Genomic DNA, 22,518 nt, shown 5'->3' on the forward strand with positions numbered 1-22,518 from the left:
CAACCAAAATGACAATAATGTAAATATTTTGATTGATAACAGCATTTTTGTGACATGTATCAGTGAGATTTGCTCATATCATAACAAATATATACCCAAATTTCACCAAATCATTTTATAGGCTACAAATAAAATCCATTTTTTATTTACATACTATCTTTACATGCTCTAATAAACTTGCCACAAGTATTTGACATTGTACGAAATTTTCACAAAGACATTTATCAAATATTTATTATTGATCAAATTACTAGCAAATGAAAGTAAAACTAAAGAATCCTGCTCAACTTTTCTGTTCCACATTCTGCCAAGCTGTGTAGCGTGCAATGAAGAGAATTTTGCATTAGCTTACAATTTTCTTTCAGTAATCAAAATTGAGCTTTAATATATCACTTCAAAAATTTCATAGCAAAATGTTCATTCATTTCAGTCAATCTTAAAGCCAAAGAGTTTTCTAATATATTTTCTCAACTGTATAGAGGACCTAGACATAATATATGTTTTTCATTGTAAAAAAACAGGTAACTTGACTCATATATCATGGACTGATAATTCGAATTTGTAAAACGATATTTCCATATATTATTTAGTCAGTGTAATAAGATGAATAATCAATAATATGAATGCAGCAATGTGGTTTATCTTGCAACTATTTTGTCTTCTTCAGCTTTGAGAACCCTATAGAAATAATTAAAATAAAAAAGCAGATATTACTTAGTTTCAACATGACACTTTAACAGTGTGTGAGTAGTCTTAGCATTAATGTGGTTTGTAGAGAACCCAGTATCAGATTTTAATTCTTAAAAAAGGTCAAAGATCGCTAAAAATTGGGCTCAGTTTCAGCATAATTCAAAAACTGTATGTTTGTTACAAAAGAATCAAAAGGTGAGGATTCTAAAAATGTATGTTCAAATGTGCTGAATACATCAAATTAGGTATTGAAATATATAAACATATACTATACAATATTAAGGATAATAAAAGTGGACTAGGATCTCTATAAATATATATCAAATTACTTATCAAAGTATCAGCAGTATATAATGTAGTCTAGGCTAGTCAAGACCATAAATCATATCATAAGATGGTTTATATGGTACACTTGATTTTAGTACTAATACACCAATAAAACACTCTTCTTACCACCCATTTACTATCAGTTGTTTTTACAACAAACAAGTGTGCTAATGGTTAGCCTTTATCTAAATGGATTTTTTTTCTCCTGTCATCTTAAAGTTGGGTTGCCACATTTCAAATTTAATATCAAAATGTTTTGTTTTCCTTTCATAAATTATAACCATGGGTTGACTCATATAAAAATGTTTTATATCTTTTCTTCTCTTTTGATACAGTAAATTCTGGATTAGTTTGACGTGACACGAAAATGTGGGAATCCATCTTTACATAACTACTGGTATCGGTATCATAAAATTACATGATTATTAATGGCTGATGTATGAAGGATCATAAGAAATTGGAAGGATTATATGTACCTGATAATAATAGAAATGAATGGCTATATACATATCAACAATTCTCTTATCAAACTCTGCTTGAAGGGGAAATACATATAGTCATTGCATGCATCAAATATTTCTTATAAACTTATTAGATGAAATAATACCTGGGAGAGCTACTCAAATACTTATCTAAAATAATCTCTCTGTTACAAATTCCTTAAGTAGACAATAGCAGACTGGCAATTATAATTAAATACAGCTTGAGATAATTTTTTTCTTTGAGTTATTTCACCCAATCTAGATCTGAAAACATTCTTTTGAAATCAAGTTAGATCTGTCAAACTTTTCAGAATTAAAAAAAAAGTCAATACTCCTTAAAGAAGATCACAGACTTTCTTACTAACTGTATGCAATGTAGCATTTGATTGGTTGGATTTTTGAACAATATTTCTTAAAATACCTTCAGATCCTAGTATAGGTGAAGTAAACATTAGAAACATAAAATACATGAAACCAAACATATAGAACTGTTATTTCCACAATGCATTTGAACCAAGACTTGGATGATAAATGATGCAAGATAAGCACTCCATTGCCATTTGTCTGCCATGAAGATCCGGTTTATTTTTATCTCCCTCAGATTTAGTGAATTTTCATTTGAGTTAAGACTTTCTCTATTTGATTTGTCCATCACTGGTATAGAAACTTCCTTTTCCATACGTAAGGCCTACATATCCCCAAAAAGATCAGATCAAGTCGTCCTCCATTATTCAATTTGAAAAGCAGAGAATAAGATGATCACATAATCACATACAAAACAGTTATAATACAATTAGAATTTAAATACTCTCAAACCATATATAATATATAATTTCAGCAACAAATTATTCTAAAAGAGGAAATAATTTGTGTTATTGCAGCATCAAGGATTTGAGGTTATCGTGTAAGATAGTGTCTCTTACGTCGCGAAAAACTCGCTCAATATTTTTTGTGTCAATTGCAGTAGTAAAATGATGAAATAGTGGTTTCGCTTTATCACGTCTGCGAGAGTCGAACATCCGCAGTAAGAAAGTCTTCACATTTTCAATATTGTGTGGGTCACCTTGAAAATCGGGGAAATAGTCACTGATATTCACTGCCTTGACCTTTTCTGTCAATAAATCCATTTTGTTTAAAAATAAAATAACCGACACATTCACAAAAGATTTGTTATTGATTATTGTTTCAAAAATAAAACAGGATTCCTGCATTCTGTTGGTTTTACGATCTTCCATTAAAACTTGATCAAATTCACTGGATGATGCTAAAAATAGTATTGATGTAATGCCCTCGAAACACTGAAACCATTTTTGACGCTGTGACCTTTGACCTCCTACATCAATGAACATAAATGGTACACCTCTGATATGGAGAATCTTTTCTATGATTCCTTTTGTAGCCTTCCTAGACAGTAAAATATCATCTTTAGTTGGAATGTAGTTCTGAAACAAAAAACAAGGTAAGTTACACAAAAGTAATGACATACAAATAGGGCCAAAGACAGTCAACTAAGGTGCAGGCACACGAGCGGTCTTGGTCGGAGATTTTTGTCGCTAACTTGAATCTTGAGTAAAATCTTGCTTGTGTCCGTGTTTCCACGACAAGATCATCGTGTCGCAAAGTTTGATAATTGTCTCCGATAGTTTCATCTTCAAGACAGACCGTCATCATCTGATCAGATTCATTTCCCATGCTCCGCACGTGATAATCGTCAAGGTGGAAAACCAACAGGAGATTTTTGTCTCCTCGTGTGCTCATGCAAGTGGTTGAAACTCAAGACAAAATTCTTGACTAAAACTGCTTTAGGGGATTTTTTTTTAGGACAAAACAGATGTCTCATTTCCATTTTTGTAAAGGCCAGTGCACACACTTATCAATTTTTTATCTCTCAAAAAATCCATGACAGCTCTACGACAAAATCAGGAGTGAACGGGAGATACCTGACAAGTTTGATCGAAAGACGTACTGATTGTCAACAAGTAGGAAAAGTGATTAGGGACGACATATCAAAAGTTGAATCAACTTATGTCATCATTGAATCTATTAAGTTAAATTTTTTTAATGTCTTAAATTAAATTTGAAAATAAGAAAATAATTACCAGTTGTCCTATTCTATCTAAATTATTGGCAAAATACAGTAATGAATCTCCCTGAAACATAAAAAAATAAGCAATTAAATAAATTTAGTTTAAAATACCTAAGCTGGAGATGTACATTAAAAGAAGTGAAATATTCTGATGGTCCACAGTACAAATTACAAATACTGCATGGGGTTGTGTACTCTAAACTTCTGTTTATTTGTAAGACTAACTCAAAGGGTTAAAACAAAAATACAGCTCACGGAAAACAAAATATATACAATACTTTATATTCTGGCAAGGAAATAGTCTTTTAAATCCTGAAGGAGATGATTTATGTACCAGAGTGTTTAATTACATATATACAAGTGTTACAGAATCAATTCCAACACTATTTACATTGAGACAGAAACCTGCAGTTATAGAGATAAACACCATGTGTAATAAGAATACATAACAATTCCATTGAAATATCTCTATAGCTCTATATGCCAAATTTGTAACCACCTAATCTAAGCTTATCCGTTTGAAATTACAATACATATTCATTTAATTGCAGTAAATTGGTAAATTCTGAGTTGGAAATTGAAATGAAACTTTTATGCACCTTATTGGGGATATAAAGTATACAGAGGGGAATTGCCAAGGCTTCAACATAAACCCTATTGTCAAGGGATCTTTGTTACCAGCCTTGCTCTGGTTTATAATCCCATGACTGACTTTAAACTTTGAAAAACCTAAAGTAAGCTTATATCTCGACCTCTGCCTGCCAGGATTTATAAAAATTCTAGTCTTATCCACACTTATTTGTATACGATTTTTACAAAAAAAGGTCAATAAGTCGGAAACAATCTCATGAACTTAAGAAATGTCTTACATAAATCAAAATCTGAAATATCATAGTTACCTTTGAGGAAATGTAACCAGTCTTATGTTAATCATGTGCTGAATGTTTGGAAATGATGAGACAATTTTCCCTTAGTCTTCCTATAAATTCTATTTATTGATATCAAGTCATCATCTTTATAAATGTGACCTATTGTTTATTGTACCAATTATAATATTAGTTATTCCATAAACTGTTTATGATGTTAGATAACATTCTTAAATATTTCAGCTGTGTAATTTAATATACTCTCATGTTTGGGGAATTCTGGCTATTTTTCCTGCATTTATTTCTTTTTTGAGGATGTCTAGCATATGTCCACATATGCGCACATGTATGATCAACTGTGAAAATGTTCCAAATAAATCTATGACCTTAAAGTGGCATTCTGTATGCTATTTATATCTACGTATCTACTTGATCACAAAGAATTTGTTTTAAGACTTTCAAATATGTTAAAATACACATTGAATTACAAAAAAAGTACAATGTTGCTTTAACTGATCACATTTTATGAATTTCTTCTAGAAGAGTAGATTCAAGTTATATGCTTAATTAAAGTTGAATTTGTTACGGTTTCAATAAACAGTTGTAACAATTCAAAACAAGCCCTTGCTATAGCTGAACTTCTCAATCGAAGCTCCAATTCAAAAGTGGATAAGACAGATAAATATAGTCAAGTCCATATCCTTAAACACAATACAATCCTATAGGTCAATGAACAAGAAGTCAGTACAAAACAATTCAAATTTGAACACTAAAGATACTATCTCGTCTTTGATCTTCTCATTCATTATTAGGATAGGCAATTGACATACATTAGTTATTCAATGATTCACAACTTCACACTTAATATTTAATAATAAATGAGTGACATTGCAACTTGATACATTATTTCAAATATCATAAATTTATGAATCATTATTTAATCAATTGAAGTCATATAACACTGTATATTACAATATGAAATTACAAAGTTATTCGTATTACATTGATAATACTATGCTTTCTCAAAATAATGAGAAAACACATGTCAAAATTTTAAATTCCAGTGGTTCTTTTGTGTCAAAGTATCTAACTATTAATAAGCTCTTATTCATTGCTTTGTTCAGTAGTATAATTTATTGTAGGTAAGTTTTGTGCTGAAGGGAAACTTTGTTACTACTCATAAATGTTACTTTGACATTTAATAAACAATGATCAAAATGATAAAATTCATAGCACAATAATTCATTGTTTCAAATATTCTACCCATACATAATGACTGACAATCAATTCTTGACAAAAAATTGCCATACTTTCTAACAATTTAATGTCCTGGAGATTTTCAATGATTAACTTTCAAAGGTTGAATGAATTAAAGGTACAGATTTTTTTTACCAATCATACTTTAGTCTCAGAAACGGGATTTTTTTAGCTAAGCCAATAGTGTTCACATCACACCATCAAAATTTGAGCCTTCAAAACCATGTGTGTCCAGAATTATCCGCGTTTGAAACACTACCATAAATAGAAAAGACATCTCTAGAAATATGAAAAGAATTTCCTAGTTTGAGATATTGTTGAAGGAATTATGCGTTTTTTCATACATTTCTAGTACTTCTGAAGACTATTTAGTCAAATCAACCCCCCAAAACGGCAGCACATTTGTCCCTTAATTGAAGTCTGAACTTTTAAAGATGGGTTCCCTTATTTTCATTTGTGAAAATGAAAATGCTAATACTTATATGAATAGAAAGTAGATGTGTTCTAATGACTTAGAAAAATATCAGTAAATATTCCAATGTCCATAATTAATTCATAATTAGCTAAATTAGAAGAGAATAACCACCAGAATTCAAATGAGTGACCCGATCAAGAAAGGTCAAAAAGTCTTTTTTTGTTTATCCATGACTGGACTGTACATATATGGACATTTATGATTGGTTAAAACTCTTTAGTTATATGCAATAAGAACAAAATGATATGATTAAGAATACATGATAATTCATTAGAAACACCAATTCATTGTTTAATTTGACACTAAGAAATGAGGAAACCCATCTTTAAAATAATGTAGCAACCTAATGTTGGCATTATATAAGCCTTAATATTCAATAAGTCTAAATCAAACCATTTTTATACAAAAATAACTATCATTATTAGACAGCATATTTCACCTAACTATATTTTTAATAGTTGACACAAACAAGGATGTTTAATTGACAGTAGTGTAGACAGCTACAATAACCATGACAAAAAAAAACAAGCATACAAGGAAAATATTTGTTCATATATCTCTACACACCCATTCATCATAACTATACTACACATACTGTAGTAACATATAATTTATTGTGAACTTGCTGTACCTGTTAGTCAAGTTCTGCTGTTTTGACTGTCTCGGGTATCTTTTTAATCCAAAATAGACATGTTTATGTTTTTAAAGGAATACTACCTCTTAGAAAGGATATAAAATTCAATGTCTCAAACTTGGTAAATAAGAGTAAATATATTCATGAATCAGTTGGACTTAAGAGGTGCCATGACTAAAGAATAGAAATAAATTTAGTTATTTGACAGATTCTTTGGTACCAAGTAAGTCTACTAATGAACAAAGACTCATTTTGTTTATCTTTCAACAAATTGATAATTTGATTTATTTTGATTCCAAGCAAATTGCAGGCCTAAATTTTTTAAGGGGGGCTCAAAAAGTCATATTAATTTTTCAGAATAGAGGACTTGATCTTTTACATCAATTGAGTTCCCAAGCTACTCAAAATAACTATCTTGATTTATAGCTGTCATCAATTGACTGAACGAGTTGGCAAACCACTAAGATTTAACTATCATGATTACAGCAATTTAATTTTGAACTTTTCAATTGACAAAATGAATTCACAGACCACTAAGAACAACTATGCTAGTTAGCAACTTTAATCTTCCCTATCAATTGACTGAAAGAGTTCACTAACCACTAAGAGCAACTATTTTGGTTTGCTATTTTAATCTTCACTATCAACTGACTGAAAGAGTTCACTAACTAAGAACAACTATCTTGGTTTGCTATTTTAATCTTAATTATCAATTAACTGAATGAGTTCTATAACCACTAAGAACAAATATCTTGGTAAGCTATTTTAATCTTCACTATCAATTGACTGAATGAGTTTATTGACCACTGCATTCAATATACTCCTTCCTAGTGCAATTAAAGCATAAACATAATCAAGTGGCTGCACAGTGTTGAAATATTATAACCATATTGAATTCTACCAGGATTAATTTAGAATAACTAAACTAATGTAATGGTAATGTTTGGGGTAAAATTAAGCTAACATATTTAATGTCATCATGGCTTAGCTTTTTCTTTTCCTCCTTACATACTGGTACAGAGATACACTGATAATAGTTGTAAAATTATAAAAGTGACACTCAAATTGAGACTTACTACTGTAACTATCATAAAGCAATACAAAATTTACACTGTTTAAATAGTGCTCAATACATCAATTGTATAGTTCCTCAGAGTTTCACCGTATGCAACCTTCAGATATTTCTACTATCATAAAACTTCAAACAATCTATAGTTGACACAAAATAGCAATATCATTTATTTTTACCAACTTCTAGGAATACCAGCTGTCACTCTGAAAAGTCTTCAACTGGTTAGGTCAATTCAGTGTTTCATTCTCTGTAAGAATTAGAAAATCATCTCAATAGTCAACACTAAAGAGCTAGCTACCGTACAATGGTTCATCTTAAGGGAATCAGCTATACCCCACCCTTGAAAGCCCTTACAAAATTAACGTACAGAACATCAAATATAGTAAAAGTCCACCTTAAAAACTGTGTATTATTCACCTCCCATAGAGATATTTGTAACAAAATATACTTAGTAAATAATGGGTTTACCAGTCTCATAATATAAGCTTTAAATATAATGCAATGTTGATATAGGCTAAGGAGAATTTAAAAAGAAGAAGCAAAAAGTGAAGTTCAAAGATAATCAACTGTAGGCAATATGTAAATAAAATGTTCAAAACATCACAAATGTTAATTACTTAGTAATCTTATTTGAGACTTTGCATTGAATATCAGGCTGAATAATTTTTTAATTAAAACATTGCATGATAAATTTAATGATTGTCCAGAAATTTTTTTTACAAATAGCACTTATAGGGATTGTAAAAAGGCTTTCTACACCTTTTATAAGCTTATACCAGTATAGAGGACATTGATAGCATCAATTTGCACCATTCCATTTTTCGATCGTCTGTGATTTTACAATTCTACCTAAACTTTTATGATGTCACTATTGCAAAGGGCCTTATCGCAAAGGGCTTATATAATATAAGCTTAATGCCTATAGTTACTTACAATATTTGATATATATTGATTGACCATATTGGGTACGTTCAAGAATATATATAGGTAAGACTAACATAATATTCTGCTGTGTGCAATATTAAATATTAATACTTTATCTATAATGATATCAATATGTCAGTCATACTGGTAACTAAAAGTATTTATTTACTCTGAAATCAGATATGTGTTTAAATATAAACAGTAGAAGACCACTTATATATATAAACATCATATGATAAGATATAAATATAACTATGGATTAAAAACTTCTGGTTGTAAAATGCAACAGATTAGGCCTATACTATCATATCTTTGACTCCTGATACCCTTCTGAAAGCTTTTATCTATTTTTCTAAAATCATAACATTCATATCGCTTCTTTAAGTGCTAGTAACACAGTGAATTATGATCTACCACACATTTACATTTATTGATAGAAATTAGGGCCTAATCATTACTGAGATTATTGCAATATAACTAGCAAATTTCAAACACTTCCTTATGAAATTACATCCTGGATTGAGCAGTTAAATCAAATTCTGAAAGCATTAGATTAATAACAGTCCATCCTAATTTTAGACTTTTAACATTAGTTACATTTACAATCTTATCTGAATTGTCTTTTAAAGAATGGACAAAAATCCTTGTCTACCAATAAATCATAAAATAGCTTAGCTTATCAAGACCATTCCAATTTCAGACAATGGTTTCAGTAGAAAGTCTTAGTCAAATAAAACAGGGTCCAAATCTAATAAAACGTAGTCCAAGTTGTCTTGGACATTGGTCCAATTTTAAAGGGACAGATGCGCCGTATTGGGGGTTGATTTTAGTCTTGAGTATATGTAAATAGTCTTCAGAAGTTCTAGACATGTACTAAAATCACATAATTCCTTTAAATACACTACAAACTAGGAATTTTACTCACTATTTTTATATATGGCTTTTCTATATCACAGAGTATCTTAAAATGATAAATCATTTTAACATTCAAATGGGGATAATTCTGGACACACATAGATTTGAAGGCTCATATTTAGATGGTGAGCTGATTGGCTTAGCTGAAACAATCAAGTTTCTGAGACTAAAGTATGATTGGTTAAAATAATGGTACATCTGTGCCCTTAAAAAAAAAAAGGCTAGAAGGCTTACTCCCAGTTTTCTCTATTTGTCAGAGTTGTCCTACTTCCAAGGAACACAAAATTAACGATAAGCATCTAGCTTTTTAAATATTAAAGGGGGTATTTGTTTCCCTGTTCTTTTTTTACATTGGCTACATAACTGTATTGGTAGTACTAGAGTCTATATAATAACAAGCTTATAACTTGTGTTTAAACAGGACAAGATCCTTCCCACCTACTAGCCTTGGCCCTTTGGCTGTAATCATGTAAGTGTTAATATTGATAGTGGACTGTCAATGGCATTCAGTATACCTACCAATTGAAACTCTCTTCTTCTGTCAAAGGCTGTTCTGATTCCATTATCATTCCATAAGTTTTTCATTGGTTCCACATACTGAAGGAAGGTGTGATCATCGAGTTTATTATTCCCATCAAAACTAAAAACAAAGTTGGCATCTTTGACATTTGTCTCGTCACCCCACGGTATGCCTAACTTATCTCTGGCGTCTATCAATACGCGCATACCTTTCACTATATTGTTATAAATGATAGATTTGAACTCCTGAAGATCTTCATTGTCGAAGTCAACACCGTGAATAATCCTCATTTGTTTCAAAAATGTGCTCTTCCCACTTTCACCAGCACCCAAAAGTAAAATCCTTACGGTTCTTCTAAATGTCATTCTATCCCTATTTAATCTTCTATCGATGTCACGACTTGTTAGTCGTTGACTTTTGTCTCTTTCGCTGAGACAACATGTCAAGAGCGTCGCCATTTTGCCTTAAAACCCCTCCCATGACGTCAGGAGTAAACACTTCCGTCAACATTCCATGGCTCATTCTTTCGTGATCTAATATAAATAGCATCATCATTGTATCGCACATGATTTTCAAAGATGGTTTATTGAACTATTCATTTTCACTGTGCAAAAGATATTTGAAATTACGTAAAAATTTAATTAATATCACAAAACACAAATTTATGATGTACGATTAAAGAGTGTATAAGAATTTACCAAAGGGAAGTAATTCTAGATATCCAAAATGGCTGCGTCCATGGTTTTCCGAAATACAAGACAATATTTACGTAATATTCAATGTATTTCGAGGACATCAGTACGTGGTGCCAAAGATTTCAAGTTGGCTGAAGCTGGTGTATTTCATGTATTGTATGTGTTCTCACGATATCAAAATTGCGTTTTAATTGCAATGTCACAAGCGTCTTTACTAATTTTACGTAACTGCCGATCTGATATTAATAATAAATCATTAAAGATGACTACGGCAACTTTGCAGTACTGACACTCATTCACTGTATCTGTAGGAATTCCAACTATTCCTCCTCATCACTAGGCTAGCTTTCCAGAATGAAAATCCTCTGACTTCTGGATCACCTACAATTATATAAATAAAAAACTTCAAAGTCACAATATTTAAATATCTATATTGAAGAATGATGTCAACAGTCATGAAACGGAGATGATTACTTCGGCCTGTTAAAGCTTATAGCCTCTCAAGAATTTTTTGTGGGACTTTGCTGAAAGCCACTGTTGTTATCGAAATGTCAATCCTTTTTTTTTCTATTTGAATCTGAAAAGTACTACAGATAGCTGATCCTTCTTAACTGGAGATAACAAGATATCTGTCTTTATTTCAGTTTACCAATGTTGCCACCAGACACAGAAGAGACCAACACATTCATGGATTATAAAAACTATCCAAATATGTCAGAGATCACTCCTGCTAAAATGTTGACAGGAACTGTGAAACGTTCTATCTTATATCACACAGAAGTTGGTAATCTGATGTTTGAACTGAAAGGTAAGCGATAAGCTTATACTAAATAAAGCCTAATATTCATGACAATATTGGAAATACCGATGTTTTTTAGGGATTATAGAGTTGTCAGTTTGTCTTGTAGGTAGAAAAATATTTTAAATTGTCAAGAATCATTTCTATTTGATGTTTCGGCAATCACCATGCAGGGGTAATGGAACAATGAAGAAAACTGATATATTAAAGATCATCAATAATTTCCATTATATTTAATAATATTGATAATAATGTTATGATGTATAATTTTTCACATAGATTCAAAGAAAAAGAAGACATTCAATGAAATATTTGGATGTATTGAGAACATTTCTATTCCTTTGAATTTTGCTGAAACCTTAACAGAATTGTGTTGTTTCTTATCAAGAGACGGCGAGTTCATGTCAGTGAAAGAAAGGGTAAGAAGATGCTGATTTTTTTATATACTTTACAAGAATGACAAATTGCATCTTAAATATTCTGACAGTCTTATTAGGATAATCTATTTCTGGTTACATGAGAATTTTTACATCCAAAAAGTGGAGCACCAATTAGTTTCTTGACCAAAGACTCTTCCCATGTCGATATTTCAAAAGTTTTATCCGAAGTGTAGGATAAAGTTTTGAACAATGGAGTCAAAAACTTTGCTTTGCTCCACTTTATGAAGTTATGTGTTCTGTCTTGCTACCTTCTTCTAAACACTTAATGCCACTCTGCAATTAGGTCTGTCAACCTAGTACCGGTACCACAAAGCTAATATTGTTTTATGTGTATTTATTTGATATTTCATTTTTATATTCAGTTAAGGCCACAAACTGTAATGAGTAGAGTTGAAAGATTCAGAAGTGAAGCCTTTTATGATACAATTAGGGTAAGCTTATAGAAGCATTGTTTTCAATTATTAAAGTTTTCTCTTTTTGTGGAAAATTTCTGCTGTCAATCCATAACATGAGTTATTGCCCTTTATTAATATTAAATGTTTCTGCTCCCAGAGTCCTGATTGGGCTCATTTTAATTGCTAGCACACAGGATATCCCATCAAGTTTTGAGAAAGATACTGTTTCTGCCTGAATCAGAAAACATACCACAATACCAGATTAAGCCAAATAACATTGAGCTCAATTTGCCACTATTGTATTGGATCTATATCAAATTTTATTATAGGAAATGAAAGTGAATCAAGAATTAGATGAATATCAAACTACATTAGTCAATTATTATTTACACAATATGGTCATAAATGGTGTACATCTAGGCACTGAGAAAAAGAAATATTCCAATGCTGTAGACTATTATGAAAATTTGTGTCAAACATATAGGTAAGTTGAATAATTTAATTATATCTTCTGTTATACCTTTACAGAATTGAAAATCTCAATAGTAATATGGATCTAGGAATTCAAGAGTTTTTCTTGTCTCCTTCATATTTGGTAAAATTAAAGCTTCTGTCTGAAGCCTACTAATTTCTTGTCTGTTTTTGTGGTTTCTTTAAAGATGGGTTTCCTTACTTTTTTAGTGTCAAATTAAGCAAATTATTTGATTAATTGGTGTTTCTAATGAATTATCATGTATTCTTAATCATATCATTATAATCTTATTGCATATAGTGAACTTACTTTTTTAGTGTCAAATTAAGCAAATTATTTGATTAATTGGTGTTTCTACTGAATTATCATGTATTCTTAATCATATCATTATAATCTTATTGCATATAGTGAAGAGTTTTAACTAATCATAAATGTCCATGTATGTACAGTCTGGATAAACAAGAAAAAAGACTTTTTGACCTTTCCTGATCGGTTACTCATCGGAATTCTGCTAGTAATTCTCTTCTAATTTAGCTAATTAGGAATTAATTATGGACTTGTGAGACAAACTTGTATTTGTCATTAGAACACCTCTATTTTTTATTCATAAATAAAAATAAGGGAACCCATCTTTAATTCAAAAATGTTTTGTATGGGTATGACCTCAATATGGCAACTTCAAAAATCCTGTTGAGCTCTATTAGAGTTTTTTAAGATAACATGTTAATTCTTTTTCTATTTCTAGGCATTTAGTATATAGGTGTGATGAAATCTATGTTAAAGTCATCTATGATTTTAGAATTCTACAAGATGTTCCTCTTGATGTTTTAAGAGCAACTGCAGTAGATGGGTAAGACTTCCTTCCTGAAGTGAAAGAGTCTGTCTTGGACAGCAAGCACTTACACTTTCCATGAACAGCTAACTGACTCTTTCCTGTCTGCCTAATTGGCAATGTCAGCTGACCTCTGCAATTGTGATTTTGATAGCTTATTTTCCTTGTTGTATAATTGATTGTAACAATGTATTGTGTACATGTCAACCAGAAAAATGAAGTATTAAACCGAAGAGTGTCTTCGTTAGCTGCCAGTTTTTAACGCTAATCCTTAAACTGAAGAATAAGGATCATGGGCTGTCACATTTCCTACCAATACATATGTCTATTTCAGTCGCACCCCACACAGAGGACCCTGGCGTTTAACATTTCATAAAGATATTTACCATGCCATTATGAAATACTGTTCAGATAGACCTACTAGATGTATATTATATGGTGATTATATGCAGAGATGTGGTATTGGCTATCATGGTACTAATATTTGTACCAGAGATGTCCTTGAAAATCTTCTGAATCAAACGTAAGTACTGCATTCATAAAAAAAACTTTAGTGGAAGTACTAATTACAATATCAAATGAATTACTTATTATATATTTTCAGTTATTTTTTGGAAATTCTTATAAAAAGCAAGTCGAATTCTCTGTTAAATTTCTGTTTGAACACAATTTGAAAAATATTTTGGGATCTGTGTTGATCCCTTTTTGGTGATCCCTGCTATGAGGATCTCTGTTGGCATTTATCTATGGAAATCTTAAAATTCTTTTTAGTATTGATTACCTTAATCATTTTCCTTCTATCGTTATTTTATTTGTCCATGTGTTGCAATAATCCCAAAATTTACTACCCAAACAGTTTTATTTTTCAATAACTCAATTTTCAGTTATATTTATCATTTCAGGGATATTAATGCTACTATATTAGGGTATAATTCGTATGCTGAACTTTCTCTGGATTCTAAAATGGCTGGTTCTGTTGACAATGTTAAAGCTTTGTTTAGATTGTAAGTGTGTCTTATAAAGAAAAGATTGACAAAATTTATTTCAAAATTTCAAGAAGATGTTGCCAATATTTTGTTGTTAATCATACGCGAAAGGAAAATAAAGACATTCTCATGCTTAATTATATTGTAAACTGTCTAGTCTAGCAAAACTGATGTAAATTTTTACATTTCTACTATTTCTATTCCTTTCTATAAGACTGTTACGTCAACTGGCGTTTCTTATTAACTATAGTTTGTCATTTGACAAAAGGGCGTATGAATACATTTCAAAACAAAACAATGACTTGATCGAAGATGAAAAATGAAATTAACAGCTTGTTTAAAATAATAAAGTTTGTATTAAAAGATTTGAAATACAAATATAAGAATTAATTTTTGGTCTGTATATTGGCGTGAAAACGCAATTGATAACACCAGAAACTTTGTCATTAACTCAGTTTGTCACATGATCAATATGGTTTACACCAATAATGCTATACAGACCAAAAGACATGTTCATCCTGAAAAAAGTGGAGGCAAATACTTTCGCGACAGTACCCACTTGATATTTAAATTTAGTGAATTTATCATTTAAGGTATAACAAGGAGTTATATCCAGAAGTAATAGAGGAACTAGAGGAGCTGCAAGAGTTTGCTAAATCTTGTGGTTTTCCTCATAAGTTAGAAATGTGGGATGTAGAATATTTTAGAAATCTTCAAGCAAATCATTTATATCCGTAAGTAAATATAGATCTATATATTTATTATGGTAATATTTTATTTATTTATGTATGTATTAAATTATTATTAAATCTTACTTATTTACAACCTAACAATTGCAAATAAATAATTTCTTCCCTTTATTTGGGCACCTCATTCAATCTGCTTAATTTCGGATAATGATATTATGTATTAAGTGACATGATATTACAAATTAAATGACGTGATATTACAGATTGATGATGTTACAGATTAACTGACATGATATTACAAATTAACTGACATATTACAAATTAACTGACATGATATTACAAATTAACTGACATGATATTACAGATTAACTGATATGATATCGCAAATTAACTGACATGATGTTACAGATTATCTGACATGATATCGCAAATTAACTGACATGATGTTACAGATTAACTGATATGATATTACAAATTAACTGACATGATATTACAGATTATCTGACATGATATTACAGATTATCTGACATGATATTACAGATTAACTGATATGAAATCACAAATTAACTGACAGGATATTACAGATTAACCGACATGATATTACAGATTATCTGACATGATATTACAAATTAACTGACATTACATTTACTTGCAAAAGCTAACAAATACAATTCTCTGTGATGAAAAATGATATTACAAATTAACTGACATGATATTACAGATTAACTGATATGATATCGCAAATTAACTGACATGATGTTACAGATTATCTGACATGATATCGCAAATTAACTGACATGATGTTACAGATTAACTGATATGATATTACAAATTAACTGACATGATATTACAGATTATCTGACATGATATTACAGATTATCTGACATGATATTACAGATTAACTGATATGAAATCACAAATTAACTGACAGGATATTACAGATTAACCGACATGATATTACAGATTATCTGACATGATATTACAAATTAACTGACATTACATTTACTTGCAAAAGCTAACAAATACAATTCTCTGTGATGAAAAATAAAAATTCCTTTACAATAGATGATACAAGTCCTTGGCCTTGCCTTAAAAATAACTTTCAGTACACTGACATCTTGGTATACATTGATTGCTCTCAATGAAAATAAATAATTATTATAGGTACCTCTTTATTTTTCAGAATAGATGAAAATGTTGTGAGTGACTACTTCGCTTTATCAAGTGTAGAAGAAAAGTTTTTCGGTCTATGCGAGTCACTATTTGGTATTACAATAAAGGTCAGTCATGAAATATCTTCTGCTTAATCTGGTCCTCACATTACCAAGCTAAGATGAATCATTCAAATTGGGCAAGAATTGAATCGTGACTTTTTTAAGGGACATGTTTACCATTTTTGCGGATTTGATTTGGGTCTTGAATAGACGTACTAGAAATGTACGAAAACCGCATAATTCCTTCAAAAATACCTCAAACTAGGAATTTCACTTTCTGTTTCTATATGTCTTAAGAAAAGATGGTTCTCCCTTTTAATATTCATATGCTGACAGTTCTGGACACGCATGGATTTGAAGGCTCATATTTCCAACTGTTGGCTGTGAACATGGACATGTTAAATTAAGATTTTAGAAGTCAAATAGCCCTTTCATCTTTGATTTTTTGTAGGAGGTAGAATGTGATGAGAATCATATATGGTTGCCAACTGTTAAACTATATAAGATATACAATACTGATGGTAGGTACTATAGATTGTTTTAAATAGCCCAGAATGAAAAAAAAAGGATAAGTATGTGATCAAGTTTTATAATCATTATCATGAAACTGATTCAATTCAACAGTTAAGTAGTCTGCCAATTGTATCATAATGTATTTGCAATATTTATCAGTCTTGTGATAAAACTATCATGTATCATCTCAACCTTATGTCCATTATTTTTGGACTTTTGCCTTTAAAAGTCTTACCAGTAATAATTTTAATCAAGGTCATTATTCTTTGTAGGTGAGGAATTGGCTTCTTTTTTCTATGACCCACATGAATATCCAACTAAAATCCAAAGAAGTGAGGTTATGTTTGGTAGAGGTAAGTGTCATTTTAGGTTCATGAGGATCCTGTCAGCCAGTTGGTTCATGGCTCAATATATTAGCATTGATCTTCCTGTGTTGAATGATGAAGCGAGATGACTTCTTCAAGGTCACCAGACTTTCACATGCAAACCAAAATAAGAACACTTTATCACCATTGTTCAAAGTAACAAAGCAAATGATGTCATGTAAAGATTTCAACACTTTAACAGTCTATGCTAAAGCTCATCCTACATCACTTAACATCTATCTGGGTATGCCCTAATGGCAGTCGGATAACTCAATCTGAATCAGCAGTTGGATTTAGGTTTGCTGGGCCTTTAGTAAAGGGTGTCCAAATCAAAGAGGGCTTTCTGATATTACTGGCTTTGAGAGCAAATTAACCCCATTGACATTATATATATATATATTATTGTATATATATTGTAGATCAGAGTGAGATATTGGATGTTAAACCATTTGCTACTATATCATTATCTTTATCACAATCTACCATACCAGATACACCAACAACCATGACATTTGATCAAGTTACAGAGTTTTTCTTTTTAGTAAGTATTAAGGGCACCAACAAATTCATTAAATTTAAGACAGTATATTTTGAGACTATTTTCTAAGAATTTTCCATCAGTTGATTGGACATCAAAACAATGGAAAATCGAATTATAAATACATTAAATAAGGAGCTTTTTACCTATATGAACACCTTAAATCATATGTGGAGTTACTTAATTGCAGAGTGGCATTATGTGTATTCGATGGGTGATCGTTCCCAACACAGTAACTCAATTCAATAAATTTTCTGAAAGTGTACTTTGCATTATATAACCTTATTGCATTGCAGTTTGGAAAAGCTTTCCAAAAGTTGTTAGCTAAAGTACCATATGCTGAATTGGCAGATTTACAAGTCATGGAAGTAGATGCTAGAGATATCTGTGGAAATTTTTTTAAGAAGTTTTGTTATGAACCTTTCTTTTTACAACAAATAACGAGCCATATAGATACTAAACAACCAATGCCAATGGAACTTGTAGAATCATTAATAAAAAGTAAGTGTCATAGCTATTTGTTAATAATCAATTTTTAAAGAATACCCAACTATTAAAGATGGGTTTCCTTCCTTATTATTTAGTGTCAAATTAAGCAAATTAATTTGGTGTTTCAAATGAATTATCATACAGTTGGGCTAAACAAAGATGCCTCTACTTTCTATTCATATAAGTTTTAGCATTTTCATAAATGAAAATGAGGGAACCCATCTTTAAAAAATATTTGTATTTGAGCCATTATATCCCCAATACACATAAAAAGGCTTAAAATAACTCTGTTAGTATTACAGAAGTGTCTTCTTCGACCATGGTTGGATTTAATCTTGAAAAAATGTCATGGACAGCACACAAAAAAAAACAGGATCAATAGGTTAAAATCATGACACCAGACTGTACATAATTTGAGCCATTATATCCCCAATACACATAAAAAGGCTAAAAATAACTCTGTTAGTATTACAGAAGTGTCTTCTGGTTGGATTTAATCTTGAAAAAATGCACACAAAAACCAAGGATCAATAGGTTAAAGTCATGACAACAGTTTCGCATGATCTTTTCTCGTTTCAGATAAAAGACATTTTGAGAAATGGGATATAGTTAGATTGTTGTACTACAGTGAAGTAGATATAGAATTGTATACAACGTAAGTAACAACAATATATCATAATATATGGCGATATTTCGTTATTTTCTAATCAGGCGATATAACTAACGAAATAAATTCCAATACCAGTATTTATCATGATAACTGTATATCGGCAAGCCCTACTATAATCTCACTATGTATCCATGTACATCTACTTAGGATACAAATATGTCAAAAAAATGAAAAAAACCACCTCCAAATTATATAAGCATAGTAAGTGCATAGGAATGAAATGAAATGAATGGAGTTTTACGTCCTACTTTTCTACATGCAATGCGATGCGGTGAGGGAAATTTTGCCTGGACAGCGGCATAAGCCTGCTCTCTTTAAATTTCCAACTGTCTTTAACGTGCACAGCCTGTAGCACACAGGACTTGGGTTTATTGTCCCATCAGAACAACTATATGCTTTTTCCATGTCAGCCCCTCTTACCTGCACTACTGACAGTGGGAAACCAGGTTGCAAAATCCGAAGGAACTACATGTATCTCGACCTATGCTAGAATTAAACCCTGGACCTTCAGGTTAGCGAGCAAGTGTCCAACTCTCTGAGCCACCTCAGCTCCTATTAAGTGCATAGAACTAAGTAAAAGAACAGTCGGTCAAATCAGATTTTACTCAGGTTTGAAGTCAGGGGAAAAAAGTTTTTTAGTTTATAATTCAACATTAAGGAGAAATTTTCAGGTGTTCAAATTTATAGCAGATTATGTGAGATCTATTCCTATCTTGTTCTTCTCTCTTAAGCAAAGTCTATCATGTATTTTGTCCTTGCTATTAAATTTGGCTGTATATATCAATATTTCTATGTTTATAGAGATGATGAATGGAACGTCATAATGGCTAGAGCCTGGAAGAAGTGGAACCCATTTCCTTTCAACAATGGTTACACAGAAATCTTTGCTCTTTCTGATATTGTATGCAATGACCATAAAGCAGCGTATTACTCACATGTCTGGTCCAAGGTAAGTTCTATGTGGAGATAGCTCCTGGTCACAAGTCACACCTGACCTTATTTTGCTTTTTCTTGACATTTCCGTGTCAAATATTGAGGGAAATAACCTAAACATTTAAAAATTGACACCAAGTTTAACTACAATTAAATGGAAATAAAAATGTATAATAACAGCTGAAATTTTTTTTTATTACGTATGCTAACCTCAAGTTGCCATCATTGTAAAGGGACATGTTTGCTATTATTGGGAGTCAATTTGGGACTTATAAATAGTCTTCACTAGTAGGAAAATCGCAAAAATACACCAAACAAGGAATTTCTTTTTCTATGATGTCTTTTCCTATACTTGACAGAGTCTCAAGAAAAGATGAGTTGATTATTTTGATAGTGAGCTTTTGAACACAATTACTGAATAGCCAAAAAATTACCGGTTTCTGAGACTAAGGTATGATTGGTCGAAAAGAATGGCAAACCTGTACCTTAAACTGAGATATGAATCCAGGTTTAAAAAAAATACAAGAATTCCAGTCATTCCCATCTCAAATTATTTGACACCATCTAGAAGTAATTATGGTTATCAAGTCAATACTTAACACATATTTTTGTATTCATAGATGGTTGCTGCTGATTTATTCAGAGCATTTCAAGAAGCAGAGCTTGAAAATCAGACAAAAATGGTTGAACTTGGAAAAAGGTAAGACTTGTGAAGTAAATTTTGTCATGAGAAAATATATTTTGAGTCTAAAATCAGATATAATTTCATGCAGCATTAGGTCATTATTATATTTTCAATGAAACTATTGAACCAGCCAGTTCTTACGGTCACAAAATTAAATTGTTAAGTATGAAGGAGGAAAGGAAAGTCACCACACAGTAATGATGACATAAGGGGGCTACTCCATTTTGGCAGCTTGCCAGCTGTCTGTAGCTGTAAGAAATCACTCACTGAGCCATCCATTGCGCTGACGGAGGTGTTGTGTTTGAGGACAAAAAATCCAAAACTGGATTTGCTAAGGATTAGCTCTGGTCTGTTTGTCTTATTAAGTATGTGTTTGAAATTGAGTTTGAGTTCACATGTAATCGCAGCTTTATTCTGGTTACTTCAAGCCAATCTCGATGGGCGTGTAAAAGTGTGATGACCTTGAACAAGTCATCTTCACTCATAATTCCAGTCGAATGACTACAGATAATCCGGGAAAGATCAATGCTGAGAGGTTTGGCCAAGGACCTGATGGTAGAAAGGATCCTTAACTGTGTACTTTTTATTTTCAGATTTAAAGATACCTATCTGACATTAGGATGTGGTGTGCCTGCTAGTGAAGTGTTCAGACGCTTTAGAGGTCGTGACCCCAGTTTCAAAATTCTTCTAGAAGAAATGGATATAGAGGATGATAAGCTTTTATCTAGTGGATAATCTTCCTAAACTAGCAATCTGTTAGTGGTTACAAAAACAAAATGTGCTGCATTGTGATAGACAAATTCGCCTTCCAAGTGTCAGAATTGTGTATGAAAACACGATGAACTGTGACAGGCATGAGAAAAGAATTGAAGCATGTATATAACTGATCAGTTTGATCAAATAGAGTTTCTATGTGGAAATTTTGTGTGTAGTTGGGAGTAAAAAAGTGATTGTGATGGACTACAAACCAAATGCTAGCTTAAAGATGGGTTTCCTTATTTTTTTTAGTGTCAAATTAAGCAAACTATTTGATTAATTGGTGTTTCTAATGAATTATCATGTATTCTTAATCATATCATTATATTCTTATTGCATATAATTAAGAGTTTTAACCAATCATAATTGTCCATGTATGTACAGTCTGGATAAACTAAAAAATACTTTTTGACCTTTCTTGATCGGTCACTCATTGGAATTCTGCTGATAATTCTCTTCTAATTTAGCTAATTATGAATTAATTATGGACATGTGAGACAAACTGGTATTTTTCCAAGTCATTAGAACACCTCAACTTTCTATTCATATAAATATTAGCATTTTCATAAATGAAAATAAGGGAACCCATCTTTAAGTATGGATCTAAATTGTAGAAACTTGTAAAAATAGAAGTATTTCTTGCAGTAAATACATCAATTCGATCACCTGTTTTGAATTATGATAAATTATTTACAGCATGTTACAAAAAAACAATTTCAATGCAATTGTCTGTAGTTAAAGGGCCATTCTGCTTTAATTTCAACATTTAAACTGGGCTTATTATGCATGGTATTATTTG

The 22,518-nt window shown here is 31.2% G+C and overlaps 2 protein-coding genes across 2 annotated transcripts; one reads left to right on the forward strand and one right to left on the reverse strand.

Moving 5' to 3' along the window:
* Window positions 1–2,371: 2,371 nt before the first annotated feature.
* On the reverse strand, window positions 2,372–10,706 carry LOTGIDRAFT_137888 (hypothetical protein; the record flags this gene model as incomplete). The annotated part of the gene is made up of 3 exons (XM_009047910.1): window positions 2,372–2,941; window positions 3,599–3,649; window positions 10,248–10,706. 3 exons carry the CDS (start codon window positions 10,704–10,706, stop codon window positions 2,372–2,374), a joined length of 1,080 nt encoding a protein of 359 aa, XP_009046158.1.
* Window positions 10,707–10,974: 268 nt separating this feature from the next.
* Window positions 10,975–22,010, forward strand: LOTGIDRAFT_237828 (hypothetical protein; the record flags this gene model as incomplete). Its single annotated transcript, XM_009047911.1, has 18 exons — window positions 10,975–11,099; window positions 11,588–11,751; window positions 12,022–12,161; window positions 12,545–12,613; window positions 12,907–13,061; window positions 13,795–13,899; window positions 14,216–14,404; window positions 14,784–14,885; window positions 15,461–15,601; window positions 16,740–16,836; window positions 17,222–17,291; window positions 17,556–17,636; window positions 18,068–18,189; window positions 18,483–18,687; window positions 19,255–19,330; window positions 20,147–20,294; window positions 20,899–20,978; window positions 21,557–22,010. 18 exons carry the CDS (start codon window positions 10,975–10,977, stop codon window positions 21,696–21,698), a joined length of 2,211 nt encoding a protein of 736 aa, XP_009046159.1. The 3' UTR covers window positions 21,699–22,010.
* Window positions 22,011–22,518: the final 508 nt, after the last annotated feature.

Source organism: Lottia gigantea (genome assembly GCF_000327385.1).
Source record: "Lottia gigantea unplaced genomic scaffold LOTGIsca_119, whole genome shotgun sequence".
Taxonomy (NCBI): domain Eukaryota; kingdom Metazoa; phylum Mollusca; class Gastropoda; family Lottiidae; genus Lottia; species Lottia gigantea.